Source organism: Vanacampus margaritifer, chromosome 8, assembly GCF_051991255.1.
Source record: "Vanacampus margaritifer isolate UIUO_Vmar chromosome 8, RoL_Vmar_1.0, whole genome shotgun sequence".
Classification (NCBI taxonomy): domain Eukaryota; kingdom Metazoa; phylum Chordata; class Actinopteri; order Syngnathiformes; family Syngnathidae; genus Vanacampus; species Vanacampus margaritifer.
In genome coordinates, this window is record NC_135439.1 from 15,083,200 (window position 1) to 15,098,460 (window position 15,261).

General features: G+C 39.4%; 3 protein-coding genes and 2 non-coding genes across 5 annotated transcripts; 2 read left to right on the forward strand and 3 right to left on the reverse strand.

The window, feature by feature from the left end:
- The first annotated feature begins 174 nt into the window (after positions 1-174).
- glt8d1 (glycosyltransferase 8 domain containing 1) lies at positions 175-4,984 on the forward strand. Its single transcript, XM_077573244.1, has 9 exons — positions 175-435; positions 548-646; positions 1,015-1,225; positions 1,362-1,479; positions 1,555-1,639; positions 1,722-1,834; positions 2,005-2,171; positions 2,255-2,367; positions 3,888-4,984. The coding sequence occupies exons 1-9, from the start codon at positions 426-428 to the stop codon at positions 4,070-4,072; spliced, it is 1,101 nt and encodes a 366-aa protein (XP_077429370.1). The 5' UTR covers positions 175-425; the 3' UTR covers positions 4,073-4,984.
- A 190-nt stretch (positions 4,985-5,174) lies between these two features.
- Positions 5,175-11,466, reverse strand: gnl3 (G protein nucleolar 3). The gene is made up of 15 exons (XM_077573241.1): positions 10,807-11,466; positions 10,621-10,679; positions 10,395-10,535; positions 10,071-10,190; positions 9,903-9,983; positions 9,693-9,828; positions 9,498-9,601; positions 8,622-8,781; positions 7,780-7,867; positions 7,508-7,685; positions 7,286-7,428; positions 6,965-7,101; positions 6,741-6,889; positions 6,492-6,549; positions 5,175-6,410 (listed from the first exon to the last, which is right to left on the reverse strand). Exons 1-15 carry the CDS (start codon positions 10,817-10,819, stop codon positions 6,310-6,312), a joined length of 1,668 nt encoding a protein of 555 aa, XP_077429367.1. The 5' UTR covers positions 10,820-11,466; the 3' UTR covers positions 5,175-6,309.
- LOC144057183 (small nucleolar RNA SNORD19) lies at positions 7,169-7,243 on the reverse strand. The gene has a single exon (XR_013295180.1). It is a non-coding gene; the product is annotated as a small nucleolar RNA SNORD19 (small nucleolar RNA).
- Positions 8,873-9,008, reverse strand: LOC144057185 (small nucleolar RNA SNORA47). The gene has a single exon (XR_013295182.1). It is a non-coding gene; the product is annotated as a small nucleolar RNA SNORA47 (small nucleolar RNA).
- LOC144056426 (uncharacterized) lies at positions 11,411-14,334 on the forward strand. Its single transcript, XM_077573243.1, has 2 exons — positions 11,411-11,673; positions 12,609-14,334. Exons 1-2 carry the CDS (start codon positions 11,454-11,456, stop codon positions 13,520-13,522), a joined length of 1,134 nt encoding a protein of 377 aa, XP_077429369.1. The 5' UTR covers positions 11,411-11,453; the 3' UTR covers positions 13,523-14,334.
- Positions 14,335-15,261: the final 927 nt, after the last annotated feature.

Below are 15,261 nucleotides of genomic sequence, written 5' to 3' on the forward strand. Positions count from 1 at the left end.
ATTATTACAACAAATTGACATAAAAAAAATAGCCACTCACACAATGATTAAAATTATGGATTTACTATGTATATGTATTTTTAATTATGGTGTATTTGCTGTGTAACAATCAGGCTGGTCTTCACTTATAATCAGGCACGCTGTGGGCGACTAATTGTTCGTGCGTTTGTAGATGATGGTGGTGCGTTGGCAGTTTGGTCCGTATGTTTCTCATGCAAATGATTTATATAGATACATGTTTTAGGGTTTTCTAGTTGACATACACTCGGACGGTTAAATGTGCTCCAATTTGAAAATGGTTTTATTTTGCCACGTTTTAGAAGTGCATTGGTTTTCCAAAAAGTGAGCAAGTTATCATTGATAACGTGGCGGTTCTGTGTACATAACAATATTGTTTGTTATTCAGCAGAGTAACGAAAGAGGCGATGAGGAAAGGTTCGTGAAGTCGTGTAAAATTGTTTGTGGCAATCAGACATTTTTTTCCTCTAATCTGAAAGTAATTGCTCGGGTTTTATTCACCATATGTGCTTTTGATTACATCTTCCAGTAAACGTGGTCATCCTTGTGCTACTTGCTGTGGCTTTCCTGATTATAATTCAACGGAATCTCCTCAGCCTCAGTGACTTTTTACACAAAGAAATAACACGTAAGTGTTTTTCCTTCACTAGCATTTATACCATACCTTCACGTCCATATGTTCTACTGCCCTCTTTGTCCTCAGTGGTAAGTGCACTAGTAGAACGACCGCGTCTTTGTCTTTTCCACCATTAGTACCATTTTTGCCCACTAAACAATCTAAAAACTATACTAAACTAGCAATGTATAGTTGTCCCGCTGCTGTGTAGAAATGTCATGCAGCAGTGGGAAAAAAAAATGTTAAAGTGGTTCAGACAGTCTGTTGATTTGCCTTACTAGTAAGAACAAAGAGCGTACTAGTAGATGGACGTTAAACTGCTTGGATGCATTTCTGTCCTGCGCACAACCACAAAGTGAAAATCCCTGATCTCACTATAGATACTGGGGCCATTCTTCCCTTTGAGGCGGAATTGCCTCCAGACCTTCGGGTGGATTTTGAGAGGCAAGGAGACGAAATCCCTGTGGTCATGACTGCTGCTGAGGAGAGGCTTGGTGCCGTCGTGGCTGCCATGCACAGCATCTACCAGAACACTAAAGCCAATGTTGTTTTCACAATTGTCACCATGAACGACACAGCTGATCACTTAAAGTAAGACCGTTAAAGCACACATAAAATACTGACGATGTCCAGTATTGTTATGCTTGTCTTGAGGCATTAAACCAACGCAGACAGAAAAACACAATTTTGTTAGCTTTAGTTATTATCAAACTGTGTTGATCCACAGGATGTGGTTGAGTGTGCCGAGTCTAAAAAGCATCAAATATAAAATGGTTCCTTTCAAGCCTGAGCTGCTGGTTGGCAAGGTAGCAAAACATCCTGAGACGATGGATGCTACAAAACCGGTGAGGCAACTTTTTGTACATTTAGAGCACTGAGCATGTTGACCTTCAGTTTATTTCAATCAAACTGTTTTTCAGCTTACCTTTGCCAGATATTATCTGCCTTTATACCTGCCTGAGGTGGAGAAAGCCATCTATTTGGATGATGATATTATTGTGCAAGGTAAGATACTCAGCATTTTTGCACAATCTATATTATGGCCCTATGTTATTTACTGGAAAAACTATGTTCTTTTGGGTTTTAGGGGATATTAAAGAGCTTTATGAAACAAGTTTAAAATCTGGACATGCAGCAGCCTTCTCTGATGACTGCGAGTCGGCATCTGCCAAAGGTGTTGTTCGAGGGGCCGGAACTCAGGTGGGAATCTCCATTCAACATCAATAATAATAAAAATAATAATACTTTTATAGAATCTTGTTTTAAAATTGAAGCTTTGAGAGCCCGACGTTGTCAGTTAAAACTTTATTTTACCCTTGTTAATGTTAAAAGTTCATAATTCATAAATATATATATTTTTTTCTCAATAGAATAACTACATAGGTTTCCTGGATTTTAAAAAGGAGGCTATTAAACAATTAGGCATGAGAGCCAACACATGCTCATTCAACCCAGGAGTCCTGGTTGCCAACCTGACTGAGTGGAAGAACATGAACATTACTGGTCAGCTGGAGCACTGGATGGAGCTCAACACACGGTCAGTTGCTCACACCGCACAAATATGGCCATCTTTTATGTTTCTTCCCATTGAACGTGCACGCATTGCTCGTCTTTCTCCAGGGAGGATTTGTACAGCAAGACATTAGCTGAGAGTATCACCACCCCCCCACTTCTTATTGTTTTTTACAAGCGTCACTCGGCGCTTGACCCCATGTGGCACGTTCGGCACCTTGGTAAGTACTGTCCAACCCTTAATTTTTTTTGTTGAAAAACAGAAATGTCTTAAAATAGTATTGTGTCATCATTGCCTGATTATTATTAAACATTCAAACTTTATTTGTTTGTCTCAAATTACTTGTAAATAAGATCTAACTAAAAAAAAAGGAATTAATAATTAAATTATTCTAAGTAAAGATTTTTGCGCAAAAAAAATTGCACAATTAACTGTCCTCTTTTTGGGTCATAGTAAAGATATGTTCTCAAAAAGAAATCACTTAATTTTAAATCAAGTTTTGAAATGATTGGCAGGTGATGCGAGGTGGCATATGACAGTTTGGGTCGAACCATTCTGTTTTGGGGAGACTTTTCCCCCCCGTCCCCAAAGGACAACCGAATAGCCTACTCAATCTAACGTTCATTTTAAGAGTTTACATTTTTCTGAAATATTTGCATTAATTAATAATTATTTTTTATTTTATTTTTTTATACAAGTATTTTTGCATGGATGCTATTTTTTTTTAATTTATTTTAACTCTTTGACTGCCAAAAACGTTAAATAACGTTTAGTAAAATCCTATGGAGGAGTGCCAAAGACGTTAAAAGACGTTTGTTTGGTGAAACTAACCATTTTCTATTGTTGATTACTGAAAAACGGAATAAGGTAGAAACAAACTTTTTTTTCTGATGAAAGATGAGAGTCCAATCTTTCATTTGGTAGTATGTGTGTTTCCATAGTCCAAACACATAATTTTCTGTGGACCTTGAAAGATCAGTCAAAATGCTTAAATCGGCTGGCACCCACGGCATCCCTTTTCTGAAAACGTCTGGCAGTCAAAGAGTTAATTCATTCACTGCCATTGACGGCTATAAAAAGGTCAAAAATTCATTTGAACTATTTCTATTAGTTTAACATTTTTTCCCACTTTAGTTTACAAGAGTATGAAAACCTAGAATTTTTTTATTATACATTTATAACAGATATAACATTTTTGATTAATTGCGAGTTAACTAGTGAAATCATGCGATTAATTACGATTACAAATTCCAATCGCCTGACGCCCCTAATTCTTCTTAAATCTTTTCTTTCTTTTTTTTTTAAAAAAAAAAAGGAAGAAAAGATTATTAAAAATTAGGGGCGTCAGGTGATTAAAATCCCTTTTCTGAAAACGTCTGGCAGTCAAAGAGTTAAGATCTCACGTACCCCCATTTGATAACTGATCTAGAGCAGTGATTGTCACCTGGCAGGCTACATTCAAGTACACTAGTTACAGTAGAGGACAAAGAACATAGTTTAAGTTAGGGCTCAACCGAGTCAAGCTTAACACATTACAACAGAGAGAAAAAGACAAAAAAAAATGGTAGTAAAGTGAAATACTAAAGGACAACATATTGTAAAATAGTCAAATGTTCTGCCTGTAATGCTTATCTTTTTGTAAGCTTTAAAGGACAGAAAAAGTTAATCATATTATATTCTAGCATTCTATTCCTGAAACAGGCCCTACTGTCAATGAGGTTCAAACACTTTATTTTTTAGGTACTACTGGTGCTGGAAACCGCTACTCGCCACAATTTGTCAAAGCAGCTAAACTCCTTCACTGGAACGGACACTATAAGCCTTGGGGGAGGACGTCCGCCTTCACCGACGTGTGGGACAGGTGGTTCATTCCGGACCCCGCGGAAAAGTTTCATCCTGTGCGGAAACACGCGGCGGACAAATAAAACTGAAAAGCTGTGAAATGTGGGCATCTAAGCAAGTCAAGTCAACCCAGCCGACAGAAACCCGCCTCTCTCAGGACCAGAATATACACTAGGGAAAACTTTCCACTCATCATTTCTCAATGGTTACACTAGTACCACTGAGAATTATTTTATTCACTCTACAGAGAATACCTTTGAAATCATAGGAACATATTCAAAAAATGTACTAAAGCCATCTGACATTCAGATGGCTGTTTCAGACTTAGTGTATTGAAAATATAGTAGCCAACTGAAAAGTGAAGCAGCTGTGTGTTGTCAAACTTCTTAAGAGCGTGATAATGCTAGGCCTGTTTGGCATATACAAACCCAACACAATTGTGCCAAAACTATTTTCAGTTAAAATGTTTACACAGAGCTCTCACATGTCTAACTACTCTGAAAGGGTTTTCATTGTTATAATGGTGATAAAACATCTTGCCAAATTTCACATGTATCATTTCAAAAAGTTGTTGCATAAATGCTGTTACCTCAATATTTCCTGGGGAAAAGTCATGTATTAGGTCATCGTCTCCATTTTTAGTGTGAATTAAGTTGTACACATTTCTACTCTTACAGAATGATCGACTGGCAATTCCAACCTTGGATTGAACATGGGACAACACTAATTGTACTTGAATTACGATTTCAAATGGCTTACTGTTACAATGCGGTTTTTCCAAGGATATAATATGCAAACCACTAAGCAACCGCTTTCACAGATTGATTTTAATATTCCATTCCAGGCTAGTGTAAATCTATATTGTACATTAAATGCATTTTGTACAATTGTCTACTTTGAAACTTTTTGGTGACAAAGACCATGTCATGTTTGTGGTGTGAAAAGGTCTACAGCATGAAACAACTGAAAAGCCTAATTAAATTCATTGGCCAGCAGATTGGAAGGAACTGTGGTTTATTACATCAGTAGCATCTATATACAAAATGTTCATGCATGCAGAGATACAATTTTAATTGCATCATATGAGACCTGATTATTAAATCTGCAATGTAGGCATATGTACCATATTTTCAGACTACAAGTTACACAAAAGTATATGTCACATTTTTTATTTTATTTAGGCGGGGGGGGGGGGGGGGTATATTTTTACAAATACAAAACAAGAACAGTAGCACTTTGACTCGCTCCCAGAATCTCAGTTCCCTAATCGTGGGTGCATTTGGAATTACGCTTCGATCCCACACATCGCTTCACGCTGATCGAAACTAGAGTGCCCCAAAATGTTTCCAATGCACCCAGTGTTGACAGGTGAAAACCTCCGCATCCAACTATGGAGAAGTTGTTTTAAATTTAAAATGTTTTCTCAACAAGCCGCCACCTTAACTAGTTTACATCACACATTTGTTGCCTTGACTACTACTCTTCTTCTGCTTCCATGTCTTCTTTTGGCAGTTGGCAAATAAACAAGGTGGCCACCGCTAGTAATGCATGACTACTACTACTATTTTTTGGCAGTTGTAAATACTTTTGATACATTACCGCTGGGGGACAGAAGGTGGCGCTAATGCAAATAGCACAATTAGGGTCGGGTTACTTTTAGTCTGAAAAATATGGGTACATAAATAAGATAAGATACGCAAATGTTTTCAGCAGAAAGGATGTCAGGCCATTAAATAAACATGATTCTTTCTAGACACCAATTCAGACATTTTTCACCTTATGGGTTAACACTAATTTATGTAGCAGGCTACATAGCTCTTAATTTTTCATAATTATTATTTTTTTTTTTAATTAAGATTGTTTAGAATATTGTCTTTGACGATTTTTATTTATTTTTTTTACTTCTATGTGACAATTTGTGTTCAACTTAATTTGTAATTCCGTATGCGTCTGTGAACAGTCCACAAGTATGAATTGTCTTTTTTCTTATTTTTACATTTTTTGTCTATGAATCATCCGGATACCGGGGAGAAGAGCTTTTGGATTTAAATCTAAAAGCACACTACGTTTCACTGAACTTTAACACACAATAACTCATCTTGTATGGCATTTACAAGCAGCAAACTGGCATGAACCTGTTTAGTTTATTTACTATTTTTATCTTTTTAACATATTTTGCTATTTTTACGTACTGCACTTTGGCTTGCCCTGTACAAATAAAGTTGATTGACTGATTTGCAGTGAGTGGGTGTTTTTCATGTAAGTAAATGAAGGTCCGCAATCTGCATCTCCACCCGACCCCATGGAATCAGGCACAAGTTCATTTAAAATAAGCGTTGAAGTCATAGGCATCCTCGGTTTCCACTGCGGAGGAGCTGATGTCGTTGGGCACCGGCTTGAACTGGACATGATTTGTTTTTTCTATAAAGACAACAACATATGGTCCTCAGTGGGTGGGTGTTCACATTTTTTGTATATGTAAGAAATTGGAAACAAACGTACCTTCAGGTGTAACTTCCTCTGGTTCATCTGCATTTATCTCATCGGCTATTAGTTCAGGCTGTGAGGAAAAACAAAGTTAATAGAAAGGCAAGCACAGTTCTTCCATTAGAGGTTTGTTCACCAGCAGGATCAGAGTTGGATTAGAAGTCTTCATGAGTAAATCCAGACTTGCGATTCTGTCCTCATTTCCATGCTAAGGTGACACCTCATAATTGTAAAATGAAGTCACGCGACAACAATCAGGAGTACCTCTTCGGTGATCTTTGCCTCCACCATCGCAACCTCCTCTTTGGCTTCAACAACTTTTTCTTGAGGGATGTCGCTGACAACTAGCAGACCTTTAGTTGGACCGGTCGACATGAAGCTGATACTGCTGGACGGGGTTGGGAATTTTATACCTTCAGGGTGGAAAATAGTCAACTATAACATTACGTAGTACAGTTTCTCAAACGTGTGCTAGCTAGCGCACGTACTTCTCAGAGTATTCTCATTGGCAGTTTGCAGTTGCATGCGATCCAGACTGCTCCACATCTGCGTGATCGCGGCATCCGTCACATAGGCAGGGAGGCCATTTTTGTCTGTGGCCTTGCAGTGGTAGCTCATCTTGGCTCTGAGAGAAAAATCAAACCGTGGACAGGTGTGAGGGTGCACTCATGCTCATACATGTGTCATCCTGGCACAGTGTTTGGATCAGAGTTGGATTAACAGTCTTCATTTGAAATCTGCTGAAGCTATTTTTGTCCTCATTTCCACACCGATTGTCTGTAGCCGGTCACCAAGGTTCAAAAGCTTACCCTGTCCAATCATCTAGAAACGCTGAAGCGGCCTGCACCGTATTCACGACGCCACCCTTTTGCAAGAAGCCCCGCTTTTTGGCCAATAACGTTAGAAACTCTGCATGGTTTCTGTAGTTAGCGATATTGTACTGCAATAGGATCTGAAACAATGAGAGCAAAATGGTGTGAGATGACTTCAAAATGGCAGGATTGCAACCATCTTACTACACTGGACAGTACCTGAGTCTTGGTGCATTGTTGGAGCAAAGTCCTGGCAGCCTCCAGCACGGTCTCCTGGCCTTCCTCCACTTGCAGGCTCCTCAGAGCCATGGCGGCTGCCGGGTTGGTCGGACACGCCAGGATTCCCGGACTGTCGACCAGATTCACGTTCTGCGAGATTTGCACCTCCTGCATGGATCTAAAAGAAAACACCAACACCAGACAATGAAGGTTCCTAATGCATATTAGAAAGCGGTATTTGTCAACACTGCTCGATTGTGCCAATAACTCACTTTGTAATGCCTCGCTTAAAGTCAGCAATGCATGCAGGACTTCCTTTCAGATTATTGATCAGGCTGCTCTTACCCACATTGGGAAAGCCTGGATGGAAATAACAGTTAATGTTAAAATTGTAATGAGGGTCGCTTTTAACGTGTTTATTTATGACTGACACATCCGTCAAATTTTTTTTTTTACTATAGATATTAGTGTTTGTTAAACGTCATTTAAAGTGGAAGTCAACCTCAAACATTTCTTGACAAAGTTATGTGACCTCACTACTCTAAACATGAAATTCTGATTAATATTACATTTGTGGAATATGAATTATGAAGCAAAATCCAGCCGTTTTCAACCCATCCCAGGGGGCGACCATTTTGCCACTTGCTGTCGACTGAAGATGACATCACAGTTGCTCAGGTTTCAGGTAACAACCAATCACAGCTCAGCTTCAGAAAACAGGTGAGCTGTGATTGGCTGTTGCCTGAGCGCTCAGCAACTGAGATGCCATTTTCACTCGAAAGCATAAACATTGCTGGGTTTTTGCTGCTTAACTCATATTCCATTAACACAATATTAACCAGAATACTGTATTTAGACTAGTGGGGCTGCATAGAAAATATTACTGTCAAGAATGTGTTGGGCCTTTAAAACATTGCTTATACAGTTACAAGTTTCACTTAATTCCTGTGGGAGCTTTGCTTTGGAAATTTCCCAAAATCTAAAGTTGATCAAAATCCGCGGAAAAAAATTGTTTGACCCAATTCCATTATCCCACTTCATGCTCAACGAATAAGCCATGTTTGCAGATTAAGATGAAGTGGTGTGTCAGGAGTGGGATGGGGGATCTCGTTACCAACTACGCCCACTCGGAGACGAGAGTTGCCCTCCTTGTTCGCGCCGTAATGCTTAAACAGCTCGGTGAGAAGCATGCTTCCAAAGCAGGCAGCTCCTCTGGATCTGTCAAGGACTTCATTGGAGGGCACGATCCTGCTTCTCCTCCTCCTTTTCTTCTTCTTCAAGACATAAAACAAAAGGGGAGGGGTGGATCACATATATAAATAATAATAATAATAAATCAACCACAAAGGACAATCTCACGTCAAACACGTGTTCACAAACACACAATTTCGGGTCAGCACACAGCCGAGCGACTTCATTGAGTGGTTTGATAGTTAATATCGGAGGTTGTAACCAGTTAGGAACAGCACCACACAAGCTGCTCAACTTTCTCAGACCTCCATGGAAATTCAATGCTAATGATTCTGCAATGATCTAAATTAAATGTACTGTAAACAGGTCAAGTCATTTATTAAGTCAATATTAACAGCCAATCCCCATAATTTTTCCATCAATGCTACAGGAGGTGGGGGCACATAGGACCACACACTTCCTACTTAGATGTATTAAAAAAATAATAATAATCAAAACGTGGACTTAATACATTTCATTTTTTTATCTTTTACGGCTTTCCAATGATTTTTCCACGAAAACATATTGATGTTTATTGGCATATTTTTTCCAAAGAATTTCTGGGGTTAGAAAAAAAATTACGTGTTTCCTCACCAGTCTGTCAAAATATTTCTTTACATGAAACTGGTCCATAGTGCAAAAAAATTTAGAAGCACCAACCTCAGGTGATCCTTTGAGAACCAGACCAACATTGTGATATATAACCCTCAACATACCAAATTACAGCAATGTATTGCAGTTACTGCATTATGCCTCATACCGATTTTTCATGTTGAGCATGAGCTGACGCTTTGAAGGCCACAACTGGAAACTCCTGCTGTAGTCTTTGCATCCACTGCTCCACATTTGCTCTTGGTACCAAATCTACGACACAAATACAAACAGACCACTCATTTTTACTACAAACAACGGGAGCGCGTATAAAGTAACACAGTATAGTGTCTTGCCCTTGTACCTATTTTGTTTAAAACAAGAAGTAGTTTCTTGTTGCCGCCCTTCTGGAGTACCATTTCCTCCAGCTGTGGACACCTGCAGCCCATTGGATCACGAGCATCCAATACTTCTAGTACAACGTCAGATGCATCAATGACCTGAAGAGGGGAAAATGATCTGATGAGATCAATGGAAAAACACTGGAAAACACTAACCAGGACTATGCTGTTACCTTGATTAGTTCAGCACACTGAAACTTTTTAGTGTTCCTTTCTGCTGCATTCTTTTTTTCTGGACGCTGAACAATCTTCTCCTGCAATATAATGACAAGCAACAGTTATATTTAATAAAAAATTATTTTTTATATCTTAACCCAAATTGTGTCGCTTTGTTTTGTTACCTCACGTGCTTTTTTGGCTTTAGGTTCTTTTTCTTTACTTCCAGAGTCCTTTTCCTGTTTCCGCTTCTTAGCGCGTTCTTCTTTTGCTGCCTGTTTTTGTCTCTCCTTTTCCTCCTCAATCTGAGATCACAGTGTGGCAGAATTAATGTCATTGGTCAAGGCTCTCCCGCCATGCAATGGCAGCATAGTAGGGCAGTGGAGGTAAACTAACTTAAGACAAGCCGTTTCAGCATTTAGTTAACATCCCACTTTGTCACTATAGTAAGACAATTCATCACAATAGTAAGATATTGAATGACTGATCAGACTGCTTTCCATACAAACCTGCAATCTCCTCTGCTCGGCCTCCCGCAAGACTTCCTCTTTAAACGGAGCAATACTTGGCACCCCTGGATCTTTCTTGGGTCGTTTGCTCACTCCTTTCTTCTTGGCCTCTCTTTTTAACTTTTTGTTGTGCTCTCGGACCTAGACAAAGGAACACCATTAGAGAAAAATACGTGCATAAAAACACAAAAATTGTCTCTAGTACAGGAAAAGATCGCCTGCTTACCTTCTTTTGTATTTTATACCGTTTAGCACATGATACTCGCTTACTCGCTTTCTTTAGCTCTGAGAAAACGAGAAAAGGACTTCAATCAGCCGGCAAACGTACATTTGTATATCAGTAGCGATAAAACGATAAGATACATTGCCAAGTTGCGAATATTCATTTAACGTGACTAAAGTGTCGACTTACTTGGTCGTTTCATCTTGAACTAGCACTCCAACACGAAGTGCTACGCTCGCACCAAATGCACGTGGAGGGCAAGTCGCAAGACGTAATTTCCTGCATTTCAGCGCCCAGTTAATTTGATACCGCCACCTGTCGATCAGGAGGTTCATCACGACTATAAAACACTTTTTGCATTGTTGTCTTTATGCTTTTTTTTTTTAATCCAAGAGTATATTTATACGGAGATTTTGATATGTGCTTGGTTTGAATTGTTAAATTCCTATGTTGATTGTATTTGTTTGTTGTTTATATATAAACTACTCTTTCACCAAAAAAATTGATTTTAAAATAAAACGGCCAACAATAACCAATCTATCCACTTTCTATAGCACTTATCCTGTTCAATGTCATGGGAGATTGCCATAAAGCAATGTGAAACGCATTTTACACAAAGATGTAAAAGGAAATTGTACAAATCCTCACTGTTTATAACCCAACAGAAATAATTTAATCATCAACTTTATTATAAAAACAAAACATAAAACAAATAATGTCTACATAATGCATAACTTTAGTTGCATAATTGGCCAAAATATAGACTGTAAGTAGACGTGAGAAACAATTGGCGATTGTCACGTGACTAGGGACTCATCATTTTTGGTGTCTTTTGGATGGTGGCGAGCGAGCGATCCTCCGCGCAGTCCAGGACGATGACCAAACTGCAGTTTTTGAACGTCTTCTTGACCGAGCGGCTCATGCTTGCTGCGCAGGAGATCTACAAGTCTGTGGAGGACACAATTTTGGAGTACCAGGAGGAAATAGCCATCCGGGAGCGGGAGAACGACCATCTGAGACGCAGGCTGCGAGATGCTGGGATTGAAATATGGCCAGGTTAGCTCCACTAAAAGCTAACAATTTGCACGGTGCCTTTCTTAATCCAACTAAATGAGCCATTCAACGTTGGGTGCTAGGAGTAAAAACACAGATGAAAAATAGAAACCCTCAAATCAACGCAACCACTTTCCACTAAGTCAGCATTAGCTGCTAGTTAACGTTAGCAGCTACTGTTGTTATGGAGCTGCTAGCACTTTAGCAACCTTTGTTCGTTAGCGAACTTGCTAGCCAGTAAATAGCGCCGTAAAGTTTGCGCTGTAAAGTTTTCTACCTTGAATGAGTTTTCCCCAAAATTTCAGTATAGCTGAAATGGCTGGTAGGTTCCAGCATTTTGGCTGCATCAGTGGCTAAAATAACCCAGTTTTAAATTGATCTCTTAATGGCCGCTGGATTTTTATTTTATTTTTTTAAAGCAGATGCCCATATGCTATGATATATCGGCCCGACCTACTTTTAATTAATCAGTTTTATCGATTGTTTTTTGCAGCCCTAGTATGATTGAGTCAATTTTGTATAAGGATCATTGACGGATAAGGATTTTGCCAGCACAGTTAATTTATTCTAAAAACACATAAAATATTTATTCTTTAATATGATTTACTATTAAACTACAATTTAGCTATTATCTACAAATAAGCACGTCTATAATTGGACATTCATTTATCCTTGGAAAGCTTTCTTCAATGGTTGGTTGCACTACATAATATTTTTATCTTCAATCAAAGTTATGAGGCTAATAATTAGCTAGCTAAACAAAACAAGCTAGCTAGCTTCATGATTAAAATTATATTGAATATATATATTGGTTTGACAAAATTAAGATTAATTATTGTTTAGGTCATAACACATGATGTCCAAATATGACTACTACATACCAGTTGTGAATAACCCATAAATTGGTTAACTCGGGGCTCTGCTGATTTTTTTCTCAGACCGTCCATCAATGGCGTTGCTGGAAGAGGAGGATGGCGAACATCCACGACGAGAGTGGAGTCCCAGCATGGGGCATGAAGAGCGCATTCCAATCCAAATCAAGGATAAGCAAGATCTCCGAGCCAATCAAGAAGAGCTGCATGGCCATGGCTCTTGCAGCACTTCAGAAAACATGTTCACACCCGCGCGTGTCACAAATGAGTATGTGCAAGATGGCCCTCACACGTCCACGCTGCCCCAGAGTCAAGGCGTGGAAAACAGGCAGCAGGATCCTGCCTCTCGGGGCCCCTCGAGGCACGTGAAGGCGGAGAGTGGAGGCAGCCACAGGGGCCCCGCTTCCTCCAACAACGGCGGGCAGCCCCTGGCACCAGTCAACCCAAACTGCGCAAATGAGAACAACATTGACATCATCGGAGTGGAGAATGGAGGACAGATGGTTGGCGCGAAGGGAAACGGAACTGTGGCAAACAGGGGACAGGCCTCTCATATGCGCAACCAAGGAGCCAACGCCGTAGAGTGCCCCCATCAGAAATCCCCCCTACAAGGACACATGTCATCCTTCTGCTGCAAGGTTTGTGGCGAAGCGTTCAGTCATGTCGGCCATTTGCACGTGCACGTGCAGGTGCACACGCGGGAGAAACCGTACCGCTGCGGCGTTTGCGGGAAGTGCTGCAGCTCCTCGGGCCGACTGCAGGAGCACCAGCGGAGCCACACTGGAGAAAAACCCTTCCGCTGCCAGATTTGTGGCAAGGGCTTCACCCAGATGGCTCACCTCAAAGTGCACATGAGGATTCACACGGGGGAGAAGCCGTACAGCTGCCCCGTGTGTGGCAAGTGCTTCAGCCGCTCTGACAAAATCAAAAGGCATCTCCAGACACATACCCGTGAAGGGACTTATTTTTCTGGGCAATGATGAACTGCTGATGTTGAACAGCCCTGTTTGGAAATCACATTCATGTGGATTTTTTTTCAAAATTTTTATACTAAAACAATTGCTGTCATTTAGTAAGACCTTTGTACTGACTTGGAAATCTGTAAATGTTTTTACCCCAAAAATGCTACTCCATTCCATGATCCCCTCATTATTATTTTTTAATCTGATGTAGCAAAACTTAAATAATGATTGAGTCTTCCACACATGCTAAGGTGACTGGCGCAGAAACAACGGGTCAGAACTTTCAGGAGAGAGTGACTCTTCCTAGGAAATCATTTAAAAGGTACTAATTACAGATTACTTATTCCCCCCATTCAATTTTTTCATCAAGGAATTTCTGTCAAATACTATCCCTAGATGAGACAATATGGATCAAAATGTTCTTAACATCTGTTTCAATGCCACAGGACTGCCAACTATTGAAAATACTTAGAATTGATTCTTCCTGATTATCCCTTTGATCAATAATTGAGTAATTGGATAACATTTTATTTTGCATCATTAAAAAAACAATACTATACAAATTATGCATATGACGTGTAGTCTTTTGTTTATTTTTTTAAATTACCATCCTACACTGTAGTGTCTGACTTTGAACATTTGTGGCTTTAAAAGGCGGAGCCTGGACTGATGAATGTGTCAGCGAATGAGAGTTTAGTTGGCTGTTAGCTCAGGTTAGCTGGTCTGCATGTTGAGTTCTTAGGAATCACTTGTGGCTGTTGCAGCTGGTGTATGAATGTGCTCATACTGTTTATTTTGTTACCATTTGTTCAATAAAGTTTGAAAGTGCACCGATGGCTTTGTCTATCCTTCGCCATTTTTTTTTTTTTACAATGCATTCTAACTAGCAGTGGTAGGCTATGTTAAATTAGCTAAAAATGTTTAGGTAACCTTGTGTCGGTGATCGTAGATGTGCTGTGTAAATTGGTTCACATTTGTCTATTTTTTAAAGTAAAATGATGCCTCTGGTCACACAATCAATTCTCACCAATCATCAAGATTGCTAATTAATAGATCATAATGTTCATATCTGTTTGTGTGGCCAATAAATTTTGATTGTTTAAAAAAATTCTGATTGTGGGTCACTCTCCACTTTTATGTAGTAAAACACACTCGCCACTAGAGAGCGCAGTTATCATTTCAATGAGAGATCAGTGAAACCATCAACACAGTCATCTTTTGCTGTTTGCCTGCTGTCTGCTTTCAACAAATGTGGAATAGTTAATATTCTGCAATGTGACGGTGTCACGATGAAGACAGGAAATGAAGCAGAATGTTCAGTGACAAGATGCCAATAGACTCTCTTAATAGTGTTTGCTCAAACAGGGCCTCAATTTTGTGGGGGATTTGAATTCAATCCCGAAATTCCAGAGCTGCACGCTTTATCCATTTGTAATGTTGACCTTCCTATTTGGAAAGTTAATACTTTCTTAATCTGTAAAATTTAAACTTCACAGGATTGAAGATTAAATTGTACAGAGCAGAGATCTGAATTCAATAACTGACAAAGTAAAATGAATTCCATTAATATCTTATAATAGTAATGACTGCAAATTAAGTTTCATTTGTCAGTTAAATATTTGTTTTTATCTGGTTGTTTTTGGAGACATGACATTGATTTGGGCACTGGGTTCATTTTGAACACCCACTCAAGTTACCAAATAAGCTTGTGTGCCCTGTAAAGGTCTGTGCGAGTGCCGAATCCTTCATATTTGATT